At 37.6% G+C, this 22,587-nt stretch overlaps 1 protein-coding gene across 13 annotated transcripts in view; it reads right to left on the minus strand.

Moving 5' to 3' along the window:
- Positions 1–22,587, minus strand: part of Celf2 (CUGBP Elav-like family member 2) — an 830,356-nt gene that overhangs the window by 528,065 nt on the left and 279,704 nt on the right. For 2 of the 13 annotated variants that reach the window (XM_087181283.1, XM_087181294.1), the window contains exon 1: positions 2,076–2,755. The exons of 5 other annotated variants lie outside the window; for them this stretch is intronic. In XM_087181283.1, coding sequence (XP_087037409.1) covers positions 2,076–2,128 — 53 coding nt within the window. In that variant the 5' untranslated portion in view covers positions 2,129–2,755. Of the gene's footprint in view, positions 1–2,075; positions 2,756–4,125; positions 4,147–22,587 lie in introns of those variants that run through there. 6 more of the 13 variants (XM_087181274.1, XM_087181278.1, XM_004854549.4 and 3 more) reach the window with 6 other exon arrangements.

Consider the following 22,587-nt stretch of genomic DNA (forward strand, 5'->3'; position numbering starts at 1 on the left):
GCTTTTCCTATATATTGTAGGCACAGACTTATTGTTCAGTGAATCAAAATTAGCCAAAAGGATGCTTTACTGTAAACAACTAAGGGATTTAAAATTTGATTCATAAATTATAAAATTGCTTATCTCAGGGAAGTATTATATACACTCAAAAAGCTGATGGATTAACGTTTGCCAAGAAAAGGTGTGGGCCGAATGAACTCAGTGTACCCAAAGTAGTCCATGTAAAAATGTTTATCTTTCTCAGGTCTTGCCAAGTTTGTAAGGCTTTACTCTAATCATAAAATAAACTTCACTTATTGTGGAGACACATTTAAGGGAAAGCCAGCATTTTAAATAGGTCAAGATTCGGTATCATTATTTAGAAAGGCCTTTGGGGGTTACATTTTCAAAATTTGTAATTGAGCTCACACACATTCTTGAGCTGGAGCCTGCTTTATCTACTCATGCAATAATATTAGGTCAATCACCCAAAAAGAATTTTTTGAAAGCACTCTTAAGATATCTTTCAGTTTTAGAAATAGGTTAGTAATTCAGTTAGAGAAAAGGGGAATAAAACTTATTCTAATAGCTGTACCATAAGAACATTTGCTGAAGTATGTTACCAAGTCTCAAAGATGAAGTTTAAACATGCAAACAAATTTCAAAATCATCACTGAAAGATCCATAAAAATGTTTATACCATTTCATTGAGAAATTCTCAGAATTTCTTTAATGAAAGTAAAAAGCTATAGGCACAAAGATGTTCATCATGTTGTTAATACAAATCAGAGACTGGAAACGATCTGAATTTTCAACAAACAGAATAATTATAATAAATGATATACATCAACATGATGGTGTTTTAATTAGTCACTAAAATTATGGTTATGAAAGGTAGGCAGAAATATGGGAATGAAAAAGCAGATTACATAATAGCATATATTACATGATGCACAACACAACTTGCATGCACAGAAGGTTCTAGAAAGTAAGATGTAATAATTTTTTAAAAATTGGGATGATATTGATCTTTTTTTCCTTTATTTGCTCTGTTCCATAATGTTGTTTTAAAAATAATCAAATTAGACAAATACTAAGGCAAAAATCATGAAAGGGAAATAACTATCTAGCTAATTAACACATGGTAAATGTCAGGGAAAAAAGGTCTCAGGAACACAGTCTTCTATTCATTACTTGGATTCTTATCTCTCTCTTATGAAACCATGATTTGGTACAGGTACCTGGGAAAACGGCATTGTATAGAACAACTTTTAATAAAAATCCCTCCACTTAACATTTTTATATTTTAAAAACTGCCCAAAATGCTTTCACTAGGAAATACCACTTAGAATTAATTTAAACCTCCCAATCCATTGCGAATTTTACAAAAGGCATCAGCTCAGACTCAAGTGGAGATGATGTACGAACTTGGCCACTCTTAGCTCCTGAGTTCTGGTTTGGGGCCTCTTAGGTGTTGAGGTCAGAGTTCGCCTTTCTAGGAGCATTCAGAGGATGAATTTATTTCATAAATTTGGCTCATTTGGTTTTAAGGCCAACTGAGTGTTGAATATACCTGTTTCTCCAAATTGGACCTGGGAGTGGGTGAGAAGGGAGAGGTCACCCGGGAAGAAAACAAATTTCCATCCATAGGTCCTCTTCAAGGAGGAATAGTGAGAAATCTTTGTGAAAAAGTCTACCTTTCCATCTGAGGTCCCCCAAAGCCTGCCACCTCCCACCTCAATCCTTTGATGCCCCCTGAAGACCAATAATTACATTCCAGGACTTGATGCTGTGAGTCAGCCAGGGTCAGGAGCACTGGTACAGGGCTGGACTCTCTCATTAAGAAGACATCTGTTTGTCCCTCCTATAGTGAAACTTGAGGACTTCACACTCATACGCCTGCCTTCATCAGCTCAAAGTTGTTTCCGTGTCAAAACGCAGCCTTCCTCCCACCAGATCCGGCTGTCATTTAAAACCGCGACAGGCAGGCAAATTCCGGCGAACACCAAGCAGGCTGTCCTCAAGTGGGCTGAGGGCGGGCAGGAACTTGACCATAAACTCAGACAGCGAGGGGAGAGAAAGCAAAGCAGGCCTACCTTAAAACTTTCCAGTCTCTCAGGGGATCCAAGTCAGAGATTAGGGAAACCATTGTCTAGGAGCAGCGGAAGGCGAATCCCGAGCGGAGGGGCCGGGAGGAGGGGAGGGGACGCGGGCGGTGGCTTCTGGGCTGGGGCTGGGGCTGGCGCGCGCAGAGCCCGGCGCAGCTCTTCCTCCTTTCAGGACTGATAAGCGCTCGCCCTGGCTTCTCTCCACCCCCCAGATCAATCTTGCGCTATATTACTTCCCAGCCCCGCTCGAGTTCTCCACACCACCTTTTAAAGCCCCTGTAATCTTTTCCAACTGATCAAATTTGACCTTTTTGTAGCCCACTTTATTCCGAGCACAGCTCTCAGTTAAATCTCTCTTTATTAACACCGTCCTCCTTGGCTTTCTTTGGGAACAAACACAGATCAAGCCTGAAGCCTCCAGCCTTTACCAGCAATCATTTACAGATTACTGCAGGCTGCAGTCTTTTCCTCCTTTGGGGGGTTTCTTCTGCTTCGGAGATTTTGCTTTCATATTCCTGGCAGACGCCTGCTTAGGTTTCTTTCTTCCTTTCTTTTCCGAGCTTAGGTTCTGGGACGCTGACCCCAGGCTTAGAGCTTCCCTCAGAGGCTGTAACTACATTACAGTTAGGATTTGTTTTTAAAAAATAATTTGGAGCCAGGTTGCTAACAAGCTAGGTTTTATTGTGTGTTTCCTGGCAGAAATTTTCCTACAATGTTCCCCTCCTCCTCTCCTGTCTTTGGTTCTTGTGTTTTTATATAACATGAACTGGGAAATGTAGAATCTCTCTAAGCAGTAAGAAAAGGTGTGGGCTTTTCTCCCCTCACTTGAGTATATTTCAAACCAAACATCCTTTCATTAATCATCTGGAATTGTGTGTAACAGATGTTAAAACATATCCCAAGCAGTACTGTTTTCCTATAGTGTCTTGGTTCATCTCTTATCCCTCTGGACTGGCATGGGCGCTTTGCGAGGACACGGATTTCTAATACTCACAAGCACTGCCTATTAACCATGGGTTTCTGCTCTCCCCAGAGGGTCCTGCTTTCCTCCTGTTTTTACAGGATCCCGGAATTAGACGAGCTTGAAATCATCTTGCCCGCTTTCCAGACTCTGTCGCTCAGACTTAGCAAGATTTTTGTTATAGCTCCATGCCACATGAGCTTCACTTGGTGTTCTTTCTGTATGTCAGATTCATTTTTTTCTTACACTTATTTTAAAAGGAAAGTTTTAGGCTGTTACCATAAATGGAAAATCAGCTTCACAGGTCTTTAGGTGAACAACTTTAGGGAACAACTGAAAGAAAACAATACTATTGTACCTAGACACAAAGCAAAGAGTTTGGAGACTGGAATGCAGCCCAGGGTTCCATCTTCAGGAGAGAGAGAGAAAGAGAGAGAGGGAGAGAGAGAGGGAAAGAGAGAGAGAGGGAAAGAGGGAGAGAGAGAGGGAAAGAGGGAGAGGGAGAAGGAAAGAGAGAGAGAAAGAGAGAGGGGGAGAGAGGGAGGGAAAGAGAGGGAAAGAGAGGGAGAGAGAGAGAGAGAGAGGGAGGAAGAGAGAAAAACACACACAGAGAGACAAATATTTTGCTTTGCAAGGAGTCTGCATTCAGAAGGAAGGAAAGATTTAAAGTGAAATTCAATATTTTGTCATGTCCTTATGACTTAAGATCATTAACCAGGAGTAATGTGGATCCCTCTTTCTTGCCTTTAGGCAGAATTCATCCACTCCATCCCCTCAAAACTAATCTTGGTTTTTTTCCTGATTTTCTTCAGAGGGGAAGATACGGCTACAGCTTTTAGAAGCCACTGCTCCTACTGTCAGAAGGTTCTATTCATTCCCAGTGCTTTCCACAGCATTTTAATTTCTTCTCTACTCTTCTATTCTCCATAGACTGTGTTGATCTTAAAATAGTCAGCAAATACTTGGTGTAAATTTATTTTCTCTTTTACAGTTATATGTACTTTCCTTAATGGTCGTGAATGACATTTTTCAGAAGTGTAACTATATGTATGCAAAAATTAAAAGAAAATGTCATACCTTATGCAAAAATCCTTGCCTCTCTGGGGCTTCATGACTCTCCCTGGGCTGTTTTTACTGTCCCACTGTGAATTTAGGGTCACATGGTAATCACATGTGAACATTTACATAACACTTTTCATTCCCAAGTACTTCACCAAATATGGACGATAGTAATAGCTCTTATGTAGAGGGTACCTCCAAAGGGTTCCAAGAGCTCAGTTAATTCATAAAATGTTTTTTCTTTTACAAAATTAAAGAAGAAAACCAAAAGATTAGCTTGAAGTACTTTCTTCAACTGTAATGACATCACCCTCATCATTAGCCCCGAGCACCACCGAGAGTCGAGTCTGGGAGAAGGAGGAAAAGGAGTTACTGCTTAGACTCCAGGGCTAATAGACAAAAGGGAGAGGGACTTGGCTTTTGGCCACAGGACCAAAGGACAAAAAATCCATGTGTCTAAATTATGAAATAATGTTTTGGAGCAGTAGCCTTTTCAAAAACTTTTTAAAGGCAGTAAGTAAAATTTTTCCTTCAAGTAAAACCTTGGACCAACCCGAGGTACAGAGAAGGTAATAGCTAACGTTTACTACCAGATATGGAGCTGTTCTAATTTATGTGTGTTAACTCATTTACTTCTCATAACTAATTTGTGTGTGATTAAATGACCAGTAGGCTTCCCATTGTGTTAATATAAATGAAGACTTTTCAGGATGGACAAGTTAAGAAATTGGCTTGAACTCCAGGCAGGTATACTCTTAGCAGGTAAATCCATGGAACTCACCTCAGCAACCATTGTCTAGCTCTCCCTCCTTCTTGCAGAGTAATACACAAGCAGGGCACATCTGCTGGGGCTGGGGCTGGAGTTGGGATCAGGTTGGGGTATTTAAGGGTGACTCTGAGTCCCCCACTGTCACTCCTAAGGCACCACAGAGAAACCTAGAATTCAGGAGGACATCATTTAAAACCCACTTCCTGAAAATATCTGTAGATGATCTTTTAAAGGATGTGTTGAGCTCTAAAAGAATTAAATATTTTTCTCTTATCTTTCCTAATTTTGCAGTCCAAGTGTTTTCTTACATACATTCTACATCAATTCCACACTTTTATATTCTGAAATTTCCTTCTTCCTTTTCCCCTATGTATTCCATTTCTCATCCGAATGGATCATACTAAATGGATCCATTTTCTACTAAGAGATAGAACATCATAATTATGAAGATCCTTACTAAAAACAATAAAAAATATTGCCCTCTTTAAAACTGAGCCAACTACTGTATTTATAACACAGTAAGGCAACAACAAGCTTTCTGTTCATAAAAGTCAAAAGTTAAGTTTAGTCTGGAGAAACTTGGGCCAAAAATATGATTTTCCTTCACATCACTGTAAGAATTGCAAGGATTCATTTTCTTCTGCCTTCTTTTCCTCAATTTTGATAAATTTACCCCTTTAACATTAAGTTACTTTGTTGTTGCTTATAATGGTTTTTCAACAGCTCTTGAGAGTGTTCCCTATCCCTTAAGAGAGTTCAATGCACAGATGGCAATATTCGTGATTGTCCTGATTATTACCATAATAGTAATAAGACTCATAGTTCTTTTCACATAACTAAGCTTTCTGTGATATCCCTCTCTTTTCCTTTGCTTTCTTCAGTTAAAGAAACAAAACAAAACCACAACCCGATTCTAAACAAAAAGGAAATCCATTGTTTGTATGTCCTCTATTCAAACAAACAAAGCCTCATGAGCCTGTGGTTTTTGCATTCACTGGGATTAGAGTCATGTGGGAAGCATATGAAAATGCAGAGTCTCAGGCAGCAGAGGATGGTGGGAGCAAGAAATCTGCACTGACTACCAGGCTTCACAAAGAGCACCCTGGGAATGCCAATACAGGAAGTCAGAACATTTTCCCTGGTCAGAAGCATCTCAGATGAGGTTTCATAGTGTTGTAGTCAAAAGTAAAAAAAACTAGGAGGTTGTTATACAACCTGTACAGAAGTAGGAAGCACCTGGAGGCATGAGTTAGCCAAATAAGGAAAGAAACCAGTGTTTACCATCCACTTTAAGTTAAACTACTGTGTAATAAGCCTTCAGAAAGACAAGAATAACATCCCACTAAGTCACCCAAAATGCTTAAGATCCTCCTAAGTAGAAGCTTTTTTAAAAAAGTGCTTTGCAAAGGAAAAACTATAAATTTTTCTGTTTCACTTTTTGTTTTTCAATTTTTTTCTAAGTCCATTCCCATTTCCAACAAACTGTAGTCTCTTCTTAGGGATCTGATTTTCCTAAACTTTTTTGTTGTTTCATTTTCAAAAGGCCTGCTTCAGACTTATTTGTTCCTAATTCTGCCACTTCCTGGTGAGATTCTTTCCCTTTCTGCTGACCTGCCCTGTTCTTCCCTTCATATTTGCCAACTCTTACCTTTTCCTCTAGTGGGAAAGATCTCTTTCTCCTTTTAAGAATGTAGAATGACTAATTGGAAATGCATTCTGCTGCTGTTAAAGAAGTGTTCCTGGTCTTGTTGATGTGCCAAAGTTTTAAAGTTGCCAGATGGAAGGAGCTAAGAATCTCTACACTTGTTCTTGACCCTGGAAATAAGATGCAGCTTTACATGTTTCTCATAGCAAACCATGGTGTGACAACACCACTGCCAATGGCTGCCAGATGAAGAACAGCACACGCACTTGCAGTTGTAGCTCAGAGGAACAAGGAATAAGTTGGGTTTTTTATTTTAGTATAAGTATGCCCCCAAATATTGTATGGATATAGTAAAACTTTTATTTGTTTTTTCTCTGAAATTCAACTTTAGCTGTGCTCTCTGCTTTTATTCAGTAAATCTGGCAATCCTGTGTTTGATTGATTTTTAAATAAAACCAGCAACATCACTATGATGCTTATTTTTCATTTATGGAGGTTGGTGAAAGAACCCTTGATGTTGTTGACAAGCCATCAAAATATATTTACTTGTTCTTAAAGCTTTTCATTCAATTAGTTGTTATAAGCCAAGCATAAAAAGCTCCATGTTGGGTTGCTTTTTGAATAAAGCAATGATAATGGTCCAAAGGGACTTGTATCTTCAAATACTGGAAATAGGGGAATTCCAACAGTCTTCTTATGCTAAGATTGGCTACTTGAATACATTTTTAAGAATGGCTAACACTCGTATGCTGAGAAGCCATGAAGCTGACATTTTGTAAAGTATGTATTTTATACGGAGAGAACTATGTGTGGAAGCTTGCACCTGTAGTCTCAGCTCTTCAGGAGGCTGAACCAAGAGCATCACTTGAGCCTAGGAGTTTATGGCTAGCCTGTTGAAAACAGTGTCATCTCCTCTGGTCTACAAGAGATAGTTAATATAGCTGCTATGTTTTCTTGCTTTTGCAGCAAGCTTGGGCTCCCACTGTATGAAATCTACATTTGAATAGTTAACCATTAATCTTCAGTTACATAAAATGTGTATTGTATATATCCTCACTTTAATGATGTCTACAGAGACAAACTTCTAAAGATGGCTTTTTTCTTTTCCTTTTTTTAGATAAATGAATGTAACTTTAATAGAATTTCAAGTGCTTTCCCTGTTTTGCTCACAACACCTGATACAATGAAAAGCCTCAGAACAAAGATAGAGGTTTTGGTGCTTTGTCAAGGACTTGAGAATTGCTATTATGGGACACTTTGTACACTAAAAATATTCTATAGGGTCTAAAGGGATAGCTTCCATGCCTCCTAAGTATGGCAAAAAGACATGATGTGTCATTCAGAAATCACATATTTATCGGTGTATTTTCCCCGGGTGCCAAGGCCCTGCTAACTATTGGGAAGGAATGCTCATTTTCATTTGGAATCTTGGTCAGCTGAATAAGAAGGCAAAACAGACTAGGGCTGGGGAGGGGAGGTGTTGGGTCAGAGCCAGATGTATTTTAAAACTGAGAAAGGAAAAGAGAGGGAGGAGACTCACACCCAGCTGGTTGCTTTTCATGCCATTCAAAGGAATCACAGGCCAAATTCAGTACATAAGGTAGAGAAAAAAAAAAATAGAGCTTTATTTAACTCCTGTACTGCCAAGGGTAGGTGAGATTTTCAAGGTTGAGTAATGTTCTTTTAATTTCCAGCCAAGCTTTGTTTAGAGCATGGCTTCCACTACCTGGTACAAAGAAATGCCCAAATGAAGGATATATTTTTCAGAAAATCTTCATATTTTAGGCCAGGAAGTAAAAACCTGAAATGTTGTCCTTCCCATCTTTTTTGTTTGTTTAGTTTTTCTTTAAATGGTAGCTTTAGATTCCTCAGGATTTTGTGTCCTTGAAAACAGGACTCCTTGTTAGTTTTAAGAGGAAAATCTAAATTTTAAAGGAAAGCCAAACACAATTGCCAAGTTGCCAGTCAATGAAACAATGCCAACATCTGCTCAGAGAAGACTGCCTAGCCTAGAATATTGCCCTTGAATCACTAAGAGAAAAAGGTAAGCCTTCCATTAATACCACTGAATTGAAATAGTTATTAACCTGTTAATTTAATTCAAGGTGGTAACCACAACAAAAAAAATATTGACTGATTGTATATTTATTTAGCAACTAAATGACTCATTTAGCATGCGAAAGCATTTCTCTGTTTGTCTACTAAAAGCGGTAATTTCCACAGTAGTGAAGAATGATCTTCCTCCCTCCCTTCTTCCTTTCTTTCTTTTCAAAATTTCCAATAGGTTGTAGACCAATAAATTTGTAAACTACAATGAAATGAAATTACTAAAATAAATAAAATAAACAAATCTAGTTCATACAAAATATAAGCCCCATTTTCAAAAAGAAAATTAGATTAATAACCATAAAATTACTTGGCCAAATTGCTATGCATCTCAAACTCTTACTCCTAATTTTTGGAAATCAACTCAGAGACCAGCAGTAGCCTGCTTTCCACACTTTGGGAGCCCTGATAAAAAAGTGTCCAGAGCAATGAGAAAACAATTTATAGAGACTTTTAGGGAACAGTTTTAGGATCTACATTGAACTAGGCCTTATAAAATTTATAGGGTAAACTCTGTTTTAACCTTCATTTTGCAAAGGAGAACACTGAAACATAAAGAAGGTAAATAATTATCATAGTTAGATGGTAGTGGCCAGATTTGAAGCCAAGTAGTCTGGGTGGAGTCATACTCTCTTATTTATTACATGAGGGACATCTAATTGATAACCAGAAGAAAAGATAAAGCACTTTAACCTGGACCAAAAAATGAATGAGCATTTTGATTTAAATAAATATTTTTCACGAAAGTATTTAACTCATGGTTCAAGGAAGAAGACTAAAACCATAGATTTATTCTTGGTTCACTGAAAATTCATTGTTTACATGTTACTTCCCTGCTCCCAAAATCCCATTTCTTGAGCAAGATTAACTATAATAAGATAATGACCACAGGCTTACATTCTTACTTTCCTCTGTAAATATCCATCTCTAATTCATCTTTTATTGAAGAAAATAACTCCCACTCTAGCCTTTTCATAATTGATATGTACAGTACTTTACTGGAGGTTATGAAAGAATCAAGGGTCTTTGAGTGTCTAGGCAGCAGAAACCATATAAACACTTTTGGAGTCCAGAGGGGAATTTCTGTTTGCCATATATAAGTAAAAAACCTACATATATGGAAGCACTATAAGTACTGTGAAGGATACAGTTCCAGGGGAAAGAAGACCTATTGAGGCAACAATAACTACAGTAGTTTTCCTTTGGCACAAGATTTGATAAATGCATTACTGGACTTGAATATAGCTCTCAGGATTTATACTATCCTTTGAGTGGAAAAACTAACAAATAATGAACAAAATGGCAGATACAAGAAACAGAATTATTGCTCCATTAATGTTATTTGAAAAATTGTGAGAACTCTAAGATGTTTCATATTAGAAATCAAAATAAATGTCAGATAGTTTTGATAGTTTCTCTATTTTAAGTAAAAGCAATTACACATGAAATTATGAAATGAAAAATTATTAAAATATAAAGAAAAATTTTACATGTTTGAGTTCACAAAAATCCATTAATCAAGAACATCATATAACATCATATTTCATTAAAATAGGAGAGCCAAATTAAGAAGCATATCTGGGGCTGGGGATTTAGCTCAGTGGTTCCACCACCTGCCTCGCAAGTGCAAGTACCTGAGTTCAATCCTCCGGTACCAAAAAAAAAAAAAAAAGAAGAAGAAGTATATCTGTACCTATAAAAGAGCAAAAAACCCAGTAGATACAATAATAGGTAAAATGTACACAAATGCCCAACCCAGAAATGTACTGAAATAAGGAATTCAAATGGAAACATGCATATAAAAATATCTCTATAAGAATCAAATGAATATATGTTAAAGACAAGATATAGCATTTTAGTTATTAAATTGGCAAACATCTTCAAGTGGTATAAAGCACTTGCAGAATAAGGTACAATGAAACAAGCCCACTTATATGCCTGTGAGTGATGGTGAAACTAGTCCAGAAGGCAATTTGGTAGTAGGTAGGAAAAAAAATTAAAAATATACATACTATTGGACCCATAAATTTCATTTCTAAAAGATATCTTTTTAAAAATTTAAGTAGCAGAATATTCATAGAAGTACTATTACAGGCAATGTCCAACAAGTTAAGATGCCTTAAAAATACACACACACAGACACACACACAAACACACACACATATATGCATGCACACACACATACATTCAGAGTTAAAGGTATAAAGTGAGATACTACAAAGCTATTAAAACATAACCGGGACAACTTTGAAAGACTTTAAAAATAAAATAACTGATAAAGACAAGATATCACATGCTATGTAGAACATGCTAACAATATTTGAATTTGCTCCTAGGGATTGCAAGCTCAGTTGCTGAGAGTCTACAGGGAGGTACCCTGGAGCAAATCAGATGGGGACGGTCCCTATTAAAACAAAACAATTTCCCTTTCTCTTGTTTTTCTGGAAACACTCAGACTTCTTGGTCCAGCTTTCTGGTTTACAATAATCTTTTCTCTCCAAAACCCCTAAGTTTTTTCTCCCACCTTGTTAAAGACTAAGGAAGGAATTATATATCTCTAGTGTAAGAAAGTGTAATAGCCAGCAAGGAAACAACATCAGACTCAAGCAGAGTGGGAGGGGGGTTAGCAGGAGAAAGGGGTTCCCCAAAGGCAATATCCCTACCCAGCTCCGAGCTATTCTTACCATGGGAGACTGCAGCGTATATGTCACTATATCTTGAACTTTATTCAGGGATGGCAGAAATTCTATTCCTATGTGAATTTTGATTTTAATTATTGATTTTATATGTGTGTGTATATGTATACACACATACTTCTCTAAAAAACCACACTGATTGGCTTCAAGTTTGTGACTTCTGACACTCATATTTATGGACAGGAATGGAAAAAAGCATGGAAAGAAATATATAAAAATGATGGCATCATTTCAGTCATTTCGTTTTTTTATGTTGTTTCTATTTGCTAAGAGCTTTCCATGCATTTCTTTTTTATAAGGAGAAAACTTTTAACCTCTCATTTTTTTCTATTCTACTAATCACTTTAGGAAATACAAAATAGGTTAAGTCCTGTATTAATCCATTTTCTGCTATTATAACAAAATAAGTTTCTGGATAACTTATAAGCAAAATAAATTTATTTAGTTCCTAGCTTTGGAGGCAGAGCCTAGAAAGCATGGGCTCTGGTGAAGGCCCCCTGGCTGCATCTCCTTATGGTGGATGACCACATCATGGATGGTGTGACTCTCTGCCTGATGGAGAGATCACATGGTGAGACAGGAAACCAGAGTTTAGAGGGCTGCCTTATAACCACTTGCTCTCAGAGAGTCCCACAAGAACTACCTTAATCCTTCCCAAGGGCATCACCCCTAGTGAGCTCCCACTGGGCTCTACCTTTTAAAGGTCCCACTGCCTGAACACCACTACAATTAGATCAAGCCTCCAATATGTGAGCCGTTAAGGGACAAACCACATCCAAACCATTGCAGGCTCTATTTTGACATTTGTCCTTGATCTTATATTTTAAAATATATCTGGGCATTTATATTTTATAAGTCATGTTATTATTTATGAAACGATGATTTCTAAGTGATGAGATGCTCCTTTGAAAAATAAGACTGCAAAAATTAAATTTTTCTTTCTTTTTGATACAGGGGATTGAACTCGGGTCCTTGTGCTTGTGGGGAAAGTGGCAGAACCACTGAGGTAAATCCCTAGCCCAATTGTTCTTATTATTTTCACTCCCTTATTGCTTACCCTAAATACTTTTGGGCTAATTTCAGCTGCATATTTCTTTTCTCCTTTAAATCATATCTCCCATTCTCAATTATACCAAGGCGATCAAAAACAATTTTCTGATCTATTGGTGGAGTGCACTGAGGATTCAATATTGGCAGAGCACTGGCCAAAGATCTTTCACTCTATAAAATACTAGAACATCCCATAATTCTCTGGGCAAGCATGGCTTCTGAAATAGTATAAATAGCTTTAAAGTTTAAGCTAGCACTGCCATGACATCTCTTGGATGCATGCTCCTTTGGATAGTCACCATACAAAAAGAGATTAAAAGAAGAAAAGAAAAAGGAATGTATCCAACAAGTACAGTACTCAGTCTAGGAAAAGAGAATGTTTAAGAGTCTCAACTGGTTGAGGGTAAAGATAAAATAACTGGAGAAAACCACAAAGCCCTCTCTTTATGTAGGGCCAAAGAATGCTTTTCACAAAGCTCAAAATAAATTAATTACAGAATTGCTACTACACACATACAATAATCTCGATACACCTCCCACTCTAGATACCTTGTGTTTGAGTAGAAGTTTTGTGAAAAACAAGCTTGTTTGACCATTTCTTGGTTATAAATCTTGTGTTTTATGAAAATTTTGGAAAATAGAAGAATCTGGATTTTATTTTTAACCAGTCATGTTTTTTTCTGATTTCTTTATTTTCCTATAGGCATGGTCTGTTTTTAAAAAGTATAAAATAGAGAAAATGAAAATCATTCAAATTATAATAACAAAAATAACTATATCCTTGCTATTAGGCTGGCATTAGTGGACCAGGAAACATTACAATTCATTGCAAAGAAAGGCTTAATATAACCTTTAAAATGAGAAATGTGTGCTTTTTTTTAAAGTGAGTGATATCAAACCTTAAGGGCTTTCTTCTCACTAAAGCATTAAAAAGTGAGAATTCTGATTTCTTGTTGACAATGCTTAAATGAATATGTCAGTTTATAATTAGAAATGCAAGGGGAGACTTTTTATAACTGAATATTTAACACATATTAAGTTATAACACAAACCACATAATTCTCTCATTTTGTCCATGCTTTCTCTCTACAAAGCAGATTTCTCAAATTATTCACTTGCAAATTTGCAGTAGTTTTCTGAGATTATGAATTCACTATGCAGGGAGGGCTATAACCAACTATGCTACATCTTTCTTCTTAGTACTCTTCTTCTTCATCTTTTTTTTCTTGCTTTTTTTTTTTTGATACTGAGGATGGAACTCTGGACCTTGTGCTTGTGAGGCAGGTGGTGGAATCACTGAGCTAAATCCCTGACCCTTCATCTTTTTTTTTAAGACTTAGGGTTATTATTTACTAGTTCAGACTGGCCTTGACCTCACTATGTAGCCCAGGCTGGCCTTGAACTTGAAGCAATCCTCTTGCCTCGCCTCCTGAATGCTGGGATTACAGGTGTGCACCATCACACCTGGCTGTTAGTGCTTTTCTTTGTATGTGTCTTTCTGAATGTATTTGTGTATATTTTATAACATGATCCATATAGGCAAATAAAGATTGAAGGGAGTGGGAGGCAAATATTTCCTGTAGAGGCAGGTGGAGAGTGGTTAAGTTTATCATATTTATGATTTTCACTTTATTTAACTATAGTACACTTCTATTTTCCTATATCACCTCTCAAGTGAAATGCAGATCACCTGGTTAGTACAGAAATATATTTCTCAGTTTCTCTCTTTACCTCCCTGTACCTTCCTGCAAATAAGGTGAAGCCATTTATTTTTTGTTCTCATTTCCAGTCTGAGTTGAATCAGAGTATAGAAAATGTGTACTAGCAGATTGAGAAATATAGATATGTTTCAAGGAAGGGTTTATGCTCTATAACTTCCTTTTGAATGAATTAGCCCTTTATAGGGATTTACTTTCAGATGGATCAGAAGGTGTGGTTAAAGACTTCACATCATCCAGATCTAAATTATGATTAGCTGTCTGTGTGCCTTCCTGATGTGTTAGCTTAGGGACAAATTTAATGACTCCTCTTAAACACCAATGACCGGAAATCTATAGGTAGGCAGTTTAAAGGAAGTTTTGATTTGTGCTAACACTGGATATGGCCAAGCATTTTCCATGCATTATTTTTAATGCTCACACAAACTTTATGAGGTATGCATTATTATTGTCCTGGTCACCGATGAGGAAGTAGAAGAGAAGACAAAGTAGTTCTGCCGTTGGACTGTGGAGCCGCAATTCCAGTTCCCACATGGCTGACTCTAGAGCCTCTCTTTAGCACCGGCTCATTACTGCTTATAGCATAAGCATTGCCTCATATATTTATAATTTTGGGGGCAGGATAAAAACATGTTAATCCCCTACTTCCTCCCCACTCCTAGCTTGTGGTAACAACTACCATTCTATTCTCTGCTTCTACAAAATTGCCTTTTTGTGATTCTAGATATAATTGAAGTTGTATGGTAGTTGTCTTCCTGTGCCTGGCTTATTTATTTCATTTTACATAATGTCCTCCAGATTTATCCATGCGGTCACAAATGACGAGCTATCCTTGTTTAGGGCTGAATAGCATTCTATTATGTTTATGTATTATATCTTTGTCCACTCACATACTCACATGTTGATGGACACATATGTAGGCTATTGTCAGTGAGTTACAATAAAGATAGGGGTGCAGATATCTCTTTTCTATACTGATTTTATTTTGTTTGGACAAGTTAGTGGGATTGTTGGATCTATGATATAATTTTTTTTTTTTTGTACCAGGGATCGAACTCGGGTCCTTGCATTTGCACAGCAGGCAGCGAAACCACTGAGCTAAATCCCCAGCCCCCTATGATATAGTTTTATTTAGGCTTGGAGCTACTAAAATCCCAATGTCCAAGATACTCTTAAGAAAAAAAAATAGAAATAGAATTTCTGAGGGCGGAACTTGGCGTTAGTGTTTTTTAAAACTTCCAGGTGGTACTGTTGTGCAGGATGGGTTGGGTAACAAGGCACTATACAGACTTCTCTATTGATCACCACCAAGAATCAAGATGAACAATGGCTGTAACTCAAAACTGAGTCATGTGCCTGTGGAAGTTCTATGAATCTTCCTTGTATATTTGTTATTAATCCTTCATAATGGTTTCATCATGCAAACACAGTGGAACTGGACTTGAAAAACTTCAAGACTATGTAATTAAGCACTTTGAATTGTGGGTGTTTTTCAATGATAATGAAGCATGTTTGGTTATAAGTACTCACAGAGCCAAGTCAGCCAGTATGAAATCTGGCAGCAGAGATAAGGGCCCATGCAGCATAGATACTCATACATCAGCTGCTCCTATAGGTGAGATGGGTCATAGTGTGTTTAGCAGAATACTGCCAGCCATCTAAATCCCAGAAACATTGACCAAAAAGCAGCAAGTTTGAGGTCATGACCTCCCATTCCCATCTTGCTTGAGAACAGCCCTGCTGGAGGTCATAAAGGTTGTTACTTAGATCATAACTGCAGGACATTCAGGTGCTCTGGAAATAATACTGTATTAGTTTCCTGAGGCTGGCAGAACAAAGTACCATAAACAGAGTAGCTTAAAAGCAGAAAGCTGGTGCCTCAGTCCTGGGGACTAGAAACTTTGGGATCAGCACTGGCAGGGAGGGTTAATTGCAAAATCCCAGGATACGTGCGTGGAACACTTCCCAAAACCCTGCAAGTGGAATTCTCCTGAGGACTAGTGCAGGTTTTCCATAGGCCGGCCTAGACCTGACTTCAGCGAGAGGGGAGGGGTGGGTGATACAAAAGGAAAGTTGCCACTGAGGTCTTGGCTACTGAGTTCTTTTTCAGTAGTACACTCTCACGCAGTACAGTGTGCTTCTTCTACTGTTTTTTGGCTCAAACTCACCCTGCAGAACATATTTCTTTTCATAACCTTAATACATGTAGAACTTAATGACTGTTTGCACTTGTCTTGACCAATTCTTTGTTCAGGACAGAGGGAGGCTGCAGCACTCCAAAACCCAGTAAGAAGAGGGTTGGTTCCTTCTGAGGACTGAGGGAAAACCTTCTCCAGCCTTTCTCTTAGCTTTTGGTAGTCTCAGTCCTTGGCTTGTAGATGGCCATCTTTCCATGTGTCTTCACACTGTCTTCTGTACATACTATACTTGTAACTGTATCTGTGTTCAAATTTCCTCCTTTTATGAGGAGGCAGGCATAATGAATTAGGGCCCACCCTAATGACTTTATCTTAATGTATTCATCTACAAAGACCTTATTTCAAATAAGGTCACATTTTATGAGTATTGGGGTCCTTGAACTAACTCTCTAGCCCAGGCTGGCCTTGAACTTGCAGGAATCCTGCCTCAGCCTCCTGAGTGCTGGGATTATAGTATGTACCACTAAGCCTGGCCTCTTAAGCCTTCTGACTCAGATTTAATTACATCACTAGCTTTCCTCAGCCAGCCTCTAGACTGCAGGTGGCAGATGTTGGCACTTCTCAATCTCTAATGCATGAACCAAGATCACATAATAAACCCCATCACATGGACATGATTCTGTTTCTCCAGAAACCCTAAGATGGACACTGAAGACAACCATTCTAGTAAGAGGGTTTATTTTTATAAAATGTTTTCTTTGATGTAGTTATTTGCTTTTGCAGTGTTTCTGTGATGAATCAAGAAGAATAGAATGTTTTGTCAACAAGCATGTTGCCTTTTGAAACTTGCTGAGCCCCAGGTGTGAAGTACTTACTTTAGCCTGTAATAAGCTCAACCCAATATCCACTGACATGTTAAATTAATTAGAGTTGCACTGATATTGGGAATCAAGATAATGATGTCAAACATAAACCTCTGTGAATACTAGAGGCCATAACTGTTTATGTTTCTTGACTTTAGAAGTGTTTTCTGCTGTTATTAAGCCCAGTCTTAGATATGAAAGTGAAGAAATCTCCAGAGTTCACCAAGAAATACTGGGCATCTGTCCTTAATCTTTAGAATGCTTGGGGTATGTGCCTCCAGGAACCATTTGTCCTCACTCTTTTATTTTTTATTTTTTAAATTTTTTATTAAATTCTTTTATTGGTACATTGTAGGTATACAACACAATTACATTTCTCATTGGGAATTGTACCTTTGCATAATGCATCTTGGTTCTTCTTTTTTCCCCATTCCTAGTCCTCCCTTCACCCCCTCCACCCTTCCCTATTTACAAAGACTTTATTTCCATTTTTTCCATTTCTTATCATTTTTCCTTTCCCGTCTTTCCTTTCCCCTGCCCCTCCCAATACCCCTACCCCTTTGGACCTTTTCTTCCTATTTTACATTTTCGATTATTCATTCTAATCATTGGTACATTTTAGATATACAATATAATGATTTATCCCCATTCTTGCACTGATATGAATGACATGAGAAAGCTCCCCCGGTCACTTGGCTCTAGACTTTATATTAAAACAAAACAAAAGAACCAGAGAATTTAAATCATATCAGATATCCAAATATATGCTTAAAAATACTTTTCTCAAAGAAAATTGGGCTACTCTCATGAAGAACAAAGCACAACAAAACAAAAACACAAAATTCTCTACTATCAGAAATACCAGAACTTACGGTGCCAAAACCATTAGCATTCACCTTTTTCCCTCCTTGGCCATTTTACTTGCATCTTTACTCCCCACTCTCTTTAATTCCCAGTCCTAGACAAACCATTCTGTGGTAATAATGTCTTAGCAAGGGACTTTACCCCCTAGAAAGTTTAAAGTTTTCTTAAATTGCAGTTGGAGACAGCTTGGTTGTATAGCACATGTTTAGCACACACAAGGCTTTGAGTTCAGTCCTCCACCTCTTCCTACCAAACACATTTTTCTTAAATAATTTTCAGGCCTTGAGTCTATTTCACAGAAAAACATATTAGGGAAATTCAGGGAGAGTTTAGATAGTGTTTCTCAATACTGAATGCATTTTAGGATTTCTTGAGGAAGCATTTAAAAAAATACCAATGCTTGCACCTCATCCCAGAATATTTGAATTCAAATTTCTGGAGAGGAGGCCATGAGAATCTGCTTAAAGAGCATAATATCCTCAGATGAACATACAGTAATGAAGTCTGAGAACTCTCAGGCCAGATGTTCATCATGCAGCAGCACTGGGACACACACTGTGTACTGCTTGAAGAGAGGGGAATAAGGATGGGAGAAAAGAAGGAAAAGAAGAGAAAGGAAAGAGCAAACAAAGAAAGGAGAAACAGAAAGATTTTAGAAGTGCAGTGGAAGGGGCCGAAGCATAAAGAAGTTAGGTGCTCCTCAAATCAGGCCTGGCTTGGGTCAGGATTGTACTTTTGCACAGTGCGTGGCCCTCAATTTCAGTCCTGGCTACATACATATGTTGGAGTTGCTCACTTGCCTCTGTAGAAAAAGACCTCTGCAGAGAAAGTAGGGCAAATCTATCTTGAACTATCTGGCTTCTGAGTTTTGAACCTATTCCTTAAACCTTAGAGATATTCTGTTACTTGTAGGGGTCCAATGGATAGAGTTTGGGAACTGGATCCATTATATAAATATAAGCATGGAGAGAGGACACAGTATTGAGAGGTGCAAAGAAGGGGATGAAGAAAGTACTTGTGCTAATTCAAGTGCATGTCACCTGCGACGCTCTTTACAAATGCCTTGTACTAGGTCCTCACTCAGTGTTCCTTTTGTGTTTGGCCCTCAGAGGGGCTGGTGCATGTACAAATTCTGAATGGGAGATTTCTTTATCCAGGGCCGGTATGGTATCCCACTGGTCAACAGGATTTGTTTTCTACTTCTGCATCTGGCCTCAGATGCCATCTCTTCTATGAAGACTTCTTGGATCTCTAGTACAAAGTTTAGTTTCTCCTTCCTGAGTTCTTGTTTCACCATATCTCTACTTCCACTAAAACTCACTGCTCCATAGTTTCTTATATCTTTGTCAACTACCCAACACACTGAGACTCTCACAGTTTTTAATTATGACTCACTTTTGGTTGGAAACCATTTATTTACTTATTCTTTTCACACATACTTATTGATCACTCATTATTAGCTGGACCCTATGCAATGGTTCTAATGCCATAAGGTGTTTATGGTTTCATTAGAGAGACAAACAAACGTGCAGATGATTGCTATTCAGAGTAATAAGTGGAACAAGACAAATCTCAGGTGTGCAAAAACACAGGTGTGCAAGAAATGTCTCTGTATTTCTGTAAGTTGATTTCATTTATTTAGTTTTTTGAGCTCCCATTTCACCAAAGTACCACAGATAGTTTTCAGTTAATTCATATTTTTTTCCAGGCTTAGTCTAGGTTTAGGAAAATTACTGTTTGTTAAGGTTTTCTAAGTATGGGGTTCCTTGATGATTGAGTCACCTGTCTATGAGTGTGTTTACTTGGATATCTATATAGAAGATAGGTAGCTCCCTCTCAGGTCAGTGAATGTGCTCTCTACATTTGCATATTTATATATTTGTTTACACTTGTACATTTCCCTTCATCTAATGTAGGTTTGTTTTTTTTTAGCCAGAGACAGTAACTATCATGTTTGAAATTACATTTCAGGTATCTAAAACAGTACAGAATTAAGTGTTCAATAAATATTTCATGGCTGATTGAAAAGCAGAAGTGGCACAAACAGAAAACCCTTTAAAAGAATTGCTGGGAAGAATATAGGGCCTGGTTTAGATCTGGGACTCTGAATCTGTAGAAACAACAATCTAGCTAATACTTCCATGAGAGCAGAAAATGTGGAGTGTGGACCAAGGATGGAGTTGTTTTATTGTGCAGATTGGGAGGATCATGATGGAAAAGATAACAGTGGGGTCTGAGCATGTGGTGAAGGAACAGAAGAGAGAAAAGCAATCATAGCCATGAGAAAGATCAAAGTCAGAGGAAGGCAGGTGCTCAGAGGATGGAAGATGGGGACCTGAGCTTTGACAACCTCCCCAGAGTCTCTGATTTCACTGGTCTAGAGGATTTGCATTTTTAGAAAGCCCCCCACCACTGGCCCAAGGTAATTCTAGCATATATCCAAGGGAGAAAAACCACTCAAGTCAAAGAGCAAAAGTAGGGAGATTAACCAAGTTAAAGTTCAACATGCTTGTCAAATAATGAGCCTTGTATTTTTCCAGTGGCTTATTTTTACTGATGGAATACACTAAGCTTTAAATCAGAGGAATAAGCCTCTGTGTGTATAAATGCCTATAGGAATTGTGACTGTCATAATTCAATCAAACCACCACATATAGTGTTAAACCTGAACTATAGAATGAAGCAAAAGGCTTTCTCATTTTAAGTGTTGTTGTTAAAAAGGTTACAGAGGTATTTCTCACTTTCAGCTTTTATACCCTTTTCTGGGTATTTATATGTGTACCTCTCTGTGTATATTTGTGTGTAAATGATGAGATCTCTAGATGGTCATGGTCAGGTGCATATAATCCAATAAGCCCCCTGAATAGTCTTAAAACGTAGAAGAACATAAAGGATGGAAAATTATTTTTTCCTCCCTGGTTTCATATCCCTTGGAAATTGACCTCATTTCATGTTTAAAGAGATGCCCTATGTATTTTTTCTCATCAAGTACCTGGTCCTGTTTACTGAGTAAATGCTAAATCAGCATGTGTCAGACAGTTTAAACTACCCTATGCTGTCTCTCCCATTCAAATTTGATAATATAAATCTTTAAAGGTATACATTTTAATGAAATGTTATTCATGGCACTAAATTTTCTTCTACTGTATAGAAATTAAAAGCAACATTTCTCTGGCCTAGAGCTAACTTTTTATGACTCCCCTGGTACTCTCTTTTTTATCTTGATATTTTAAGATGTTCAAATAAGTGAGTTTTCTTTTTACTTGACACATTTTCACATATGTTGCCTTGATCTTTCACATCTTTTACCCATATGGGAGCTTTCCTGGAAATAAAGAATCTGTGTCTAATTATCTCATGGAGACAATTTAAAGGGGAATCCAGAGCTTCTGCTCTCTAGCTCTGCCTCTAGGAGGAATAAGAAGCAATGGTGAGTTTGCTACTTTTGGCTCTTGATAGAGATTTCTCCCAGTTCCCTCTGTGGTAGTACCAAGTCCACCTGTTCACTTGGGTCTATAACAAGTTCATTGATTCAGACCCGAATTTGTGAACAATCAGACTAGAACAAGGCTGAAATATATAGGTGTGCACAGAACAATGATTTGCTTAGCAAAATTTAAATTATAATAAAGATAAAAATAGCATTTCAACTGAAAATAAACTAATTTCATGTAACTTTAAATACTTAAAAAATTGTCCATTTCTATTTGACAATTTGAAACTTATTTTTAGAAGTATAGAATCACATAATTTACATATTGCAGTTGAAACTAGATTTTAAAGAGCCCTGACTGAGCCAAGATCATGCAGCTGGATAATGACAAAACTAAGATTAGAAGGCAAATCCTCAGACTACTTACTATGTGAAACCTCATTTCCAAAATCTGTTAAAAACAGGACCTCTGGATCTTGGTTCCAGTTGTTTTTGTTCTTGAATATAATACTCCTGGAAAGATACATTCCACAATCTAGACCTTTTCTCTAATTCAAACTGGCCTTTGTGGTACATAATCTATTAATGAGGTTCTATTCTATTTTGCCACAGTATAAGACATGTAAATTACCCAGCTATGTGGAGACATGAACTCAGAAAATTAATGACATGGATGTACTTTAGAAAAATTTGCCTTCTAAATATAAAATCCATCAAAAACAAAATGTATACACACTTCTCGAAAGGAAAAACAGTATGATATGTTTTCAACAGATCATGATACCCTCATATGGGGGATCCTAGAGGGTGTTGTGTATCTCAGAAAACCCACTACACTGCTGGCCCTTAGAGAAGAAATTGAAAATGCATGTGCAGCAATCTCAATGACCAAGCTTACCCAAGCAGCAGTTCACCATACTAATAAATGCCCGGAAGCTAATGGCCACCACTTTGAGCAACTCTTAGAATTATAAAGTCCAAAGGTAAATTGTATTAATGTCATGATGTCTCAATAAATTTATTATTAAAATACTTATACAGTTTTTCTTTTCCCAAAGTGTCTATACATTTTTGGGCAGACTTTGTATATGTATTAATCAGGGTTTTGTCAGTTTTAAGTGACTGAAGTTGACACTGTTGAATCTCATAATTGGGAAGGGTACTGGGGGCAGTGCGCAGGATTAAAGGAAGACCCTCA

The sequence above is a fragment of the Heterocephalus glaber genome, unplaced genomic scaffold (assembly GCF_053883595.1).
Source record: "Heterocephalus glaber isolate CG9 unplaced genomic scaffold, H.glaber_assembly_v1.0 deba00001472, whole genome shotgun sequence".
In the NCBI taxonomy this organism is placed as follows: domain Eukaryota; kingdom Metazoa; phylum Chordata; class Mammalia; order Rodentia; family Bathyergidae; genus Heterocephalus; species Heterocephalus glaber.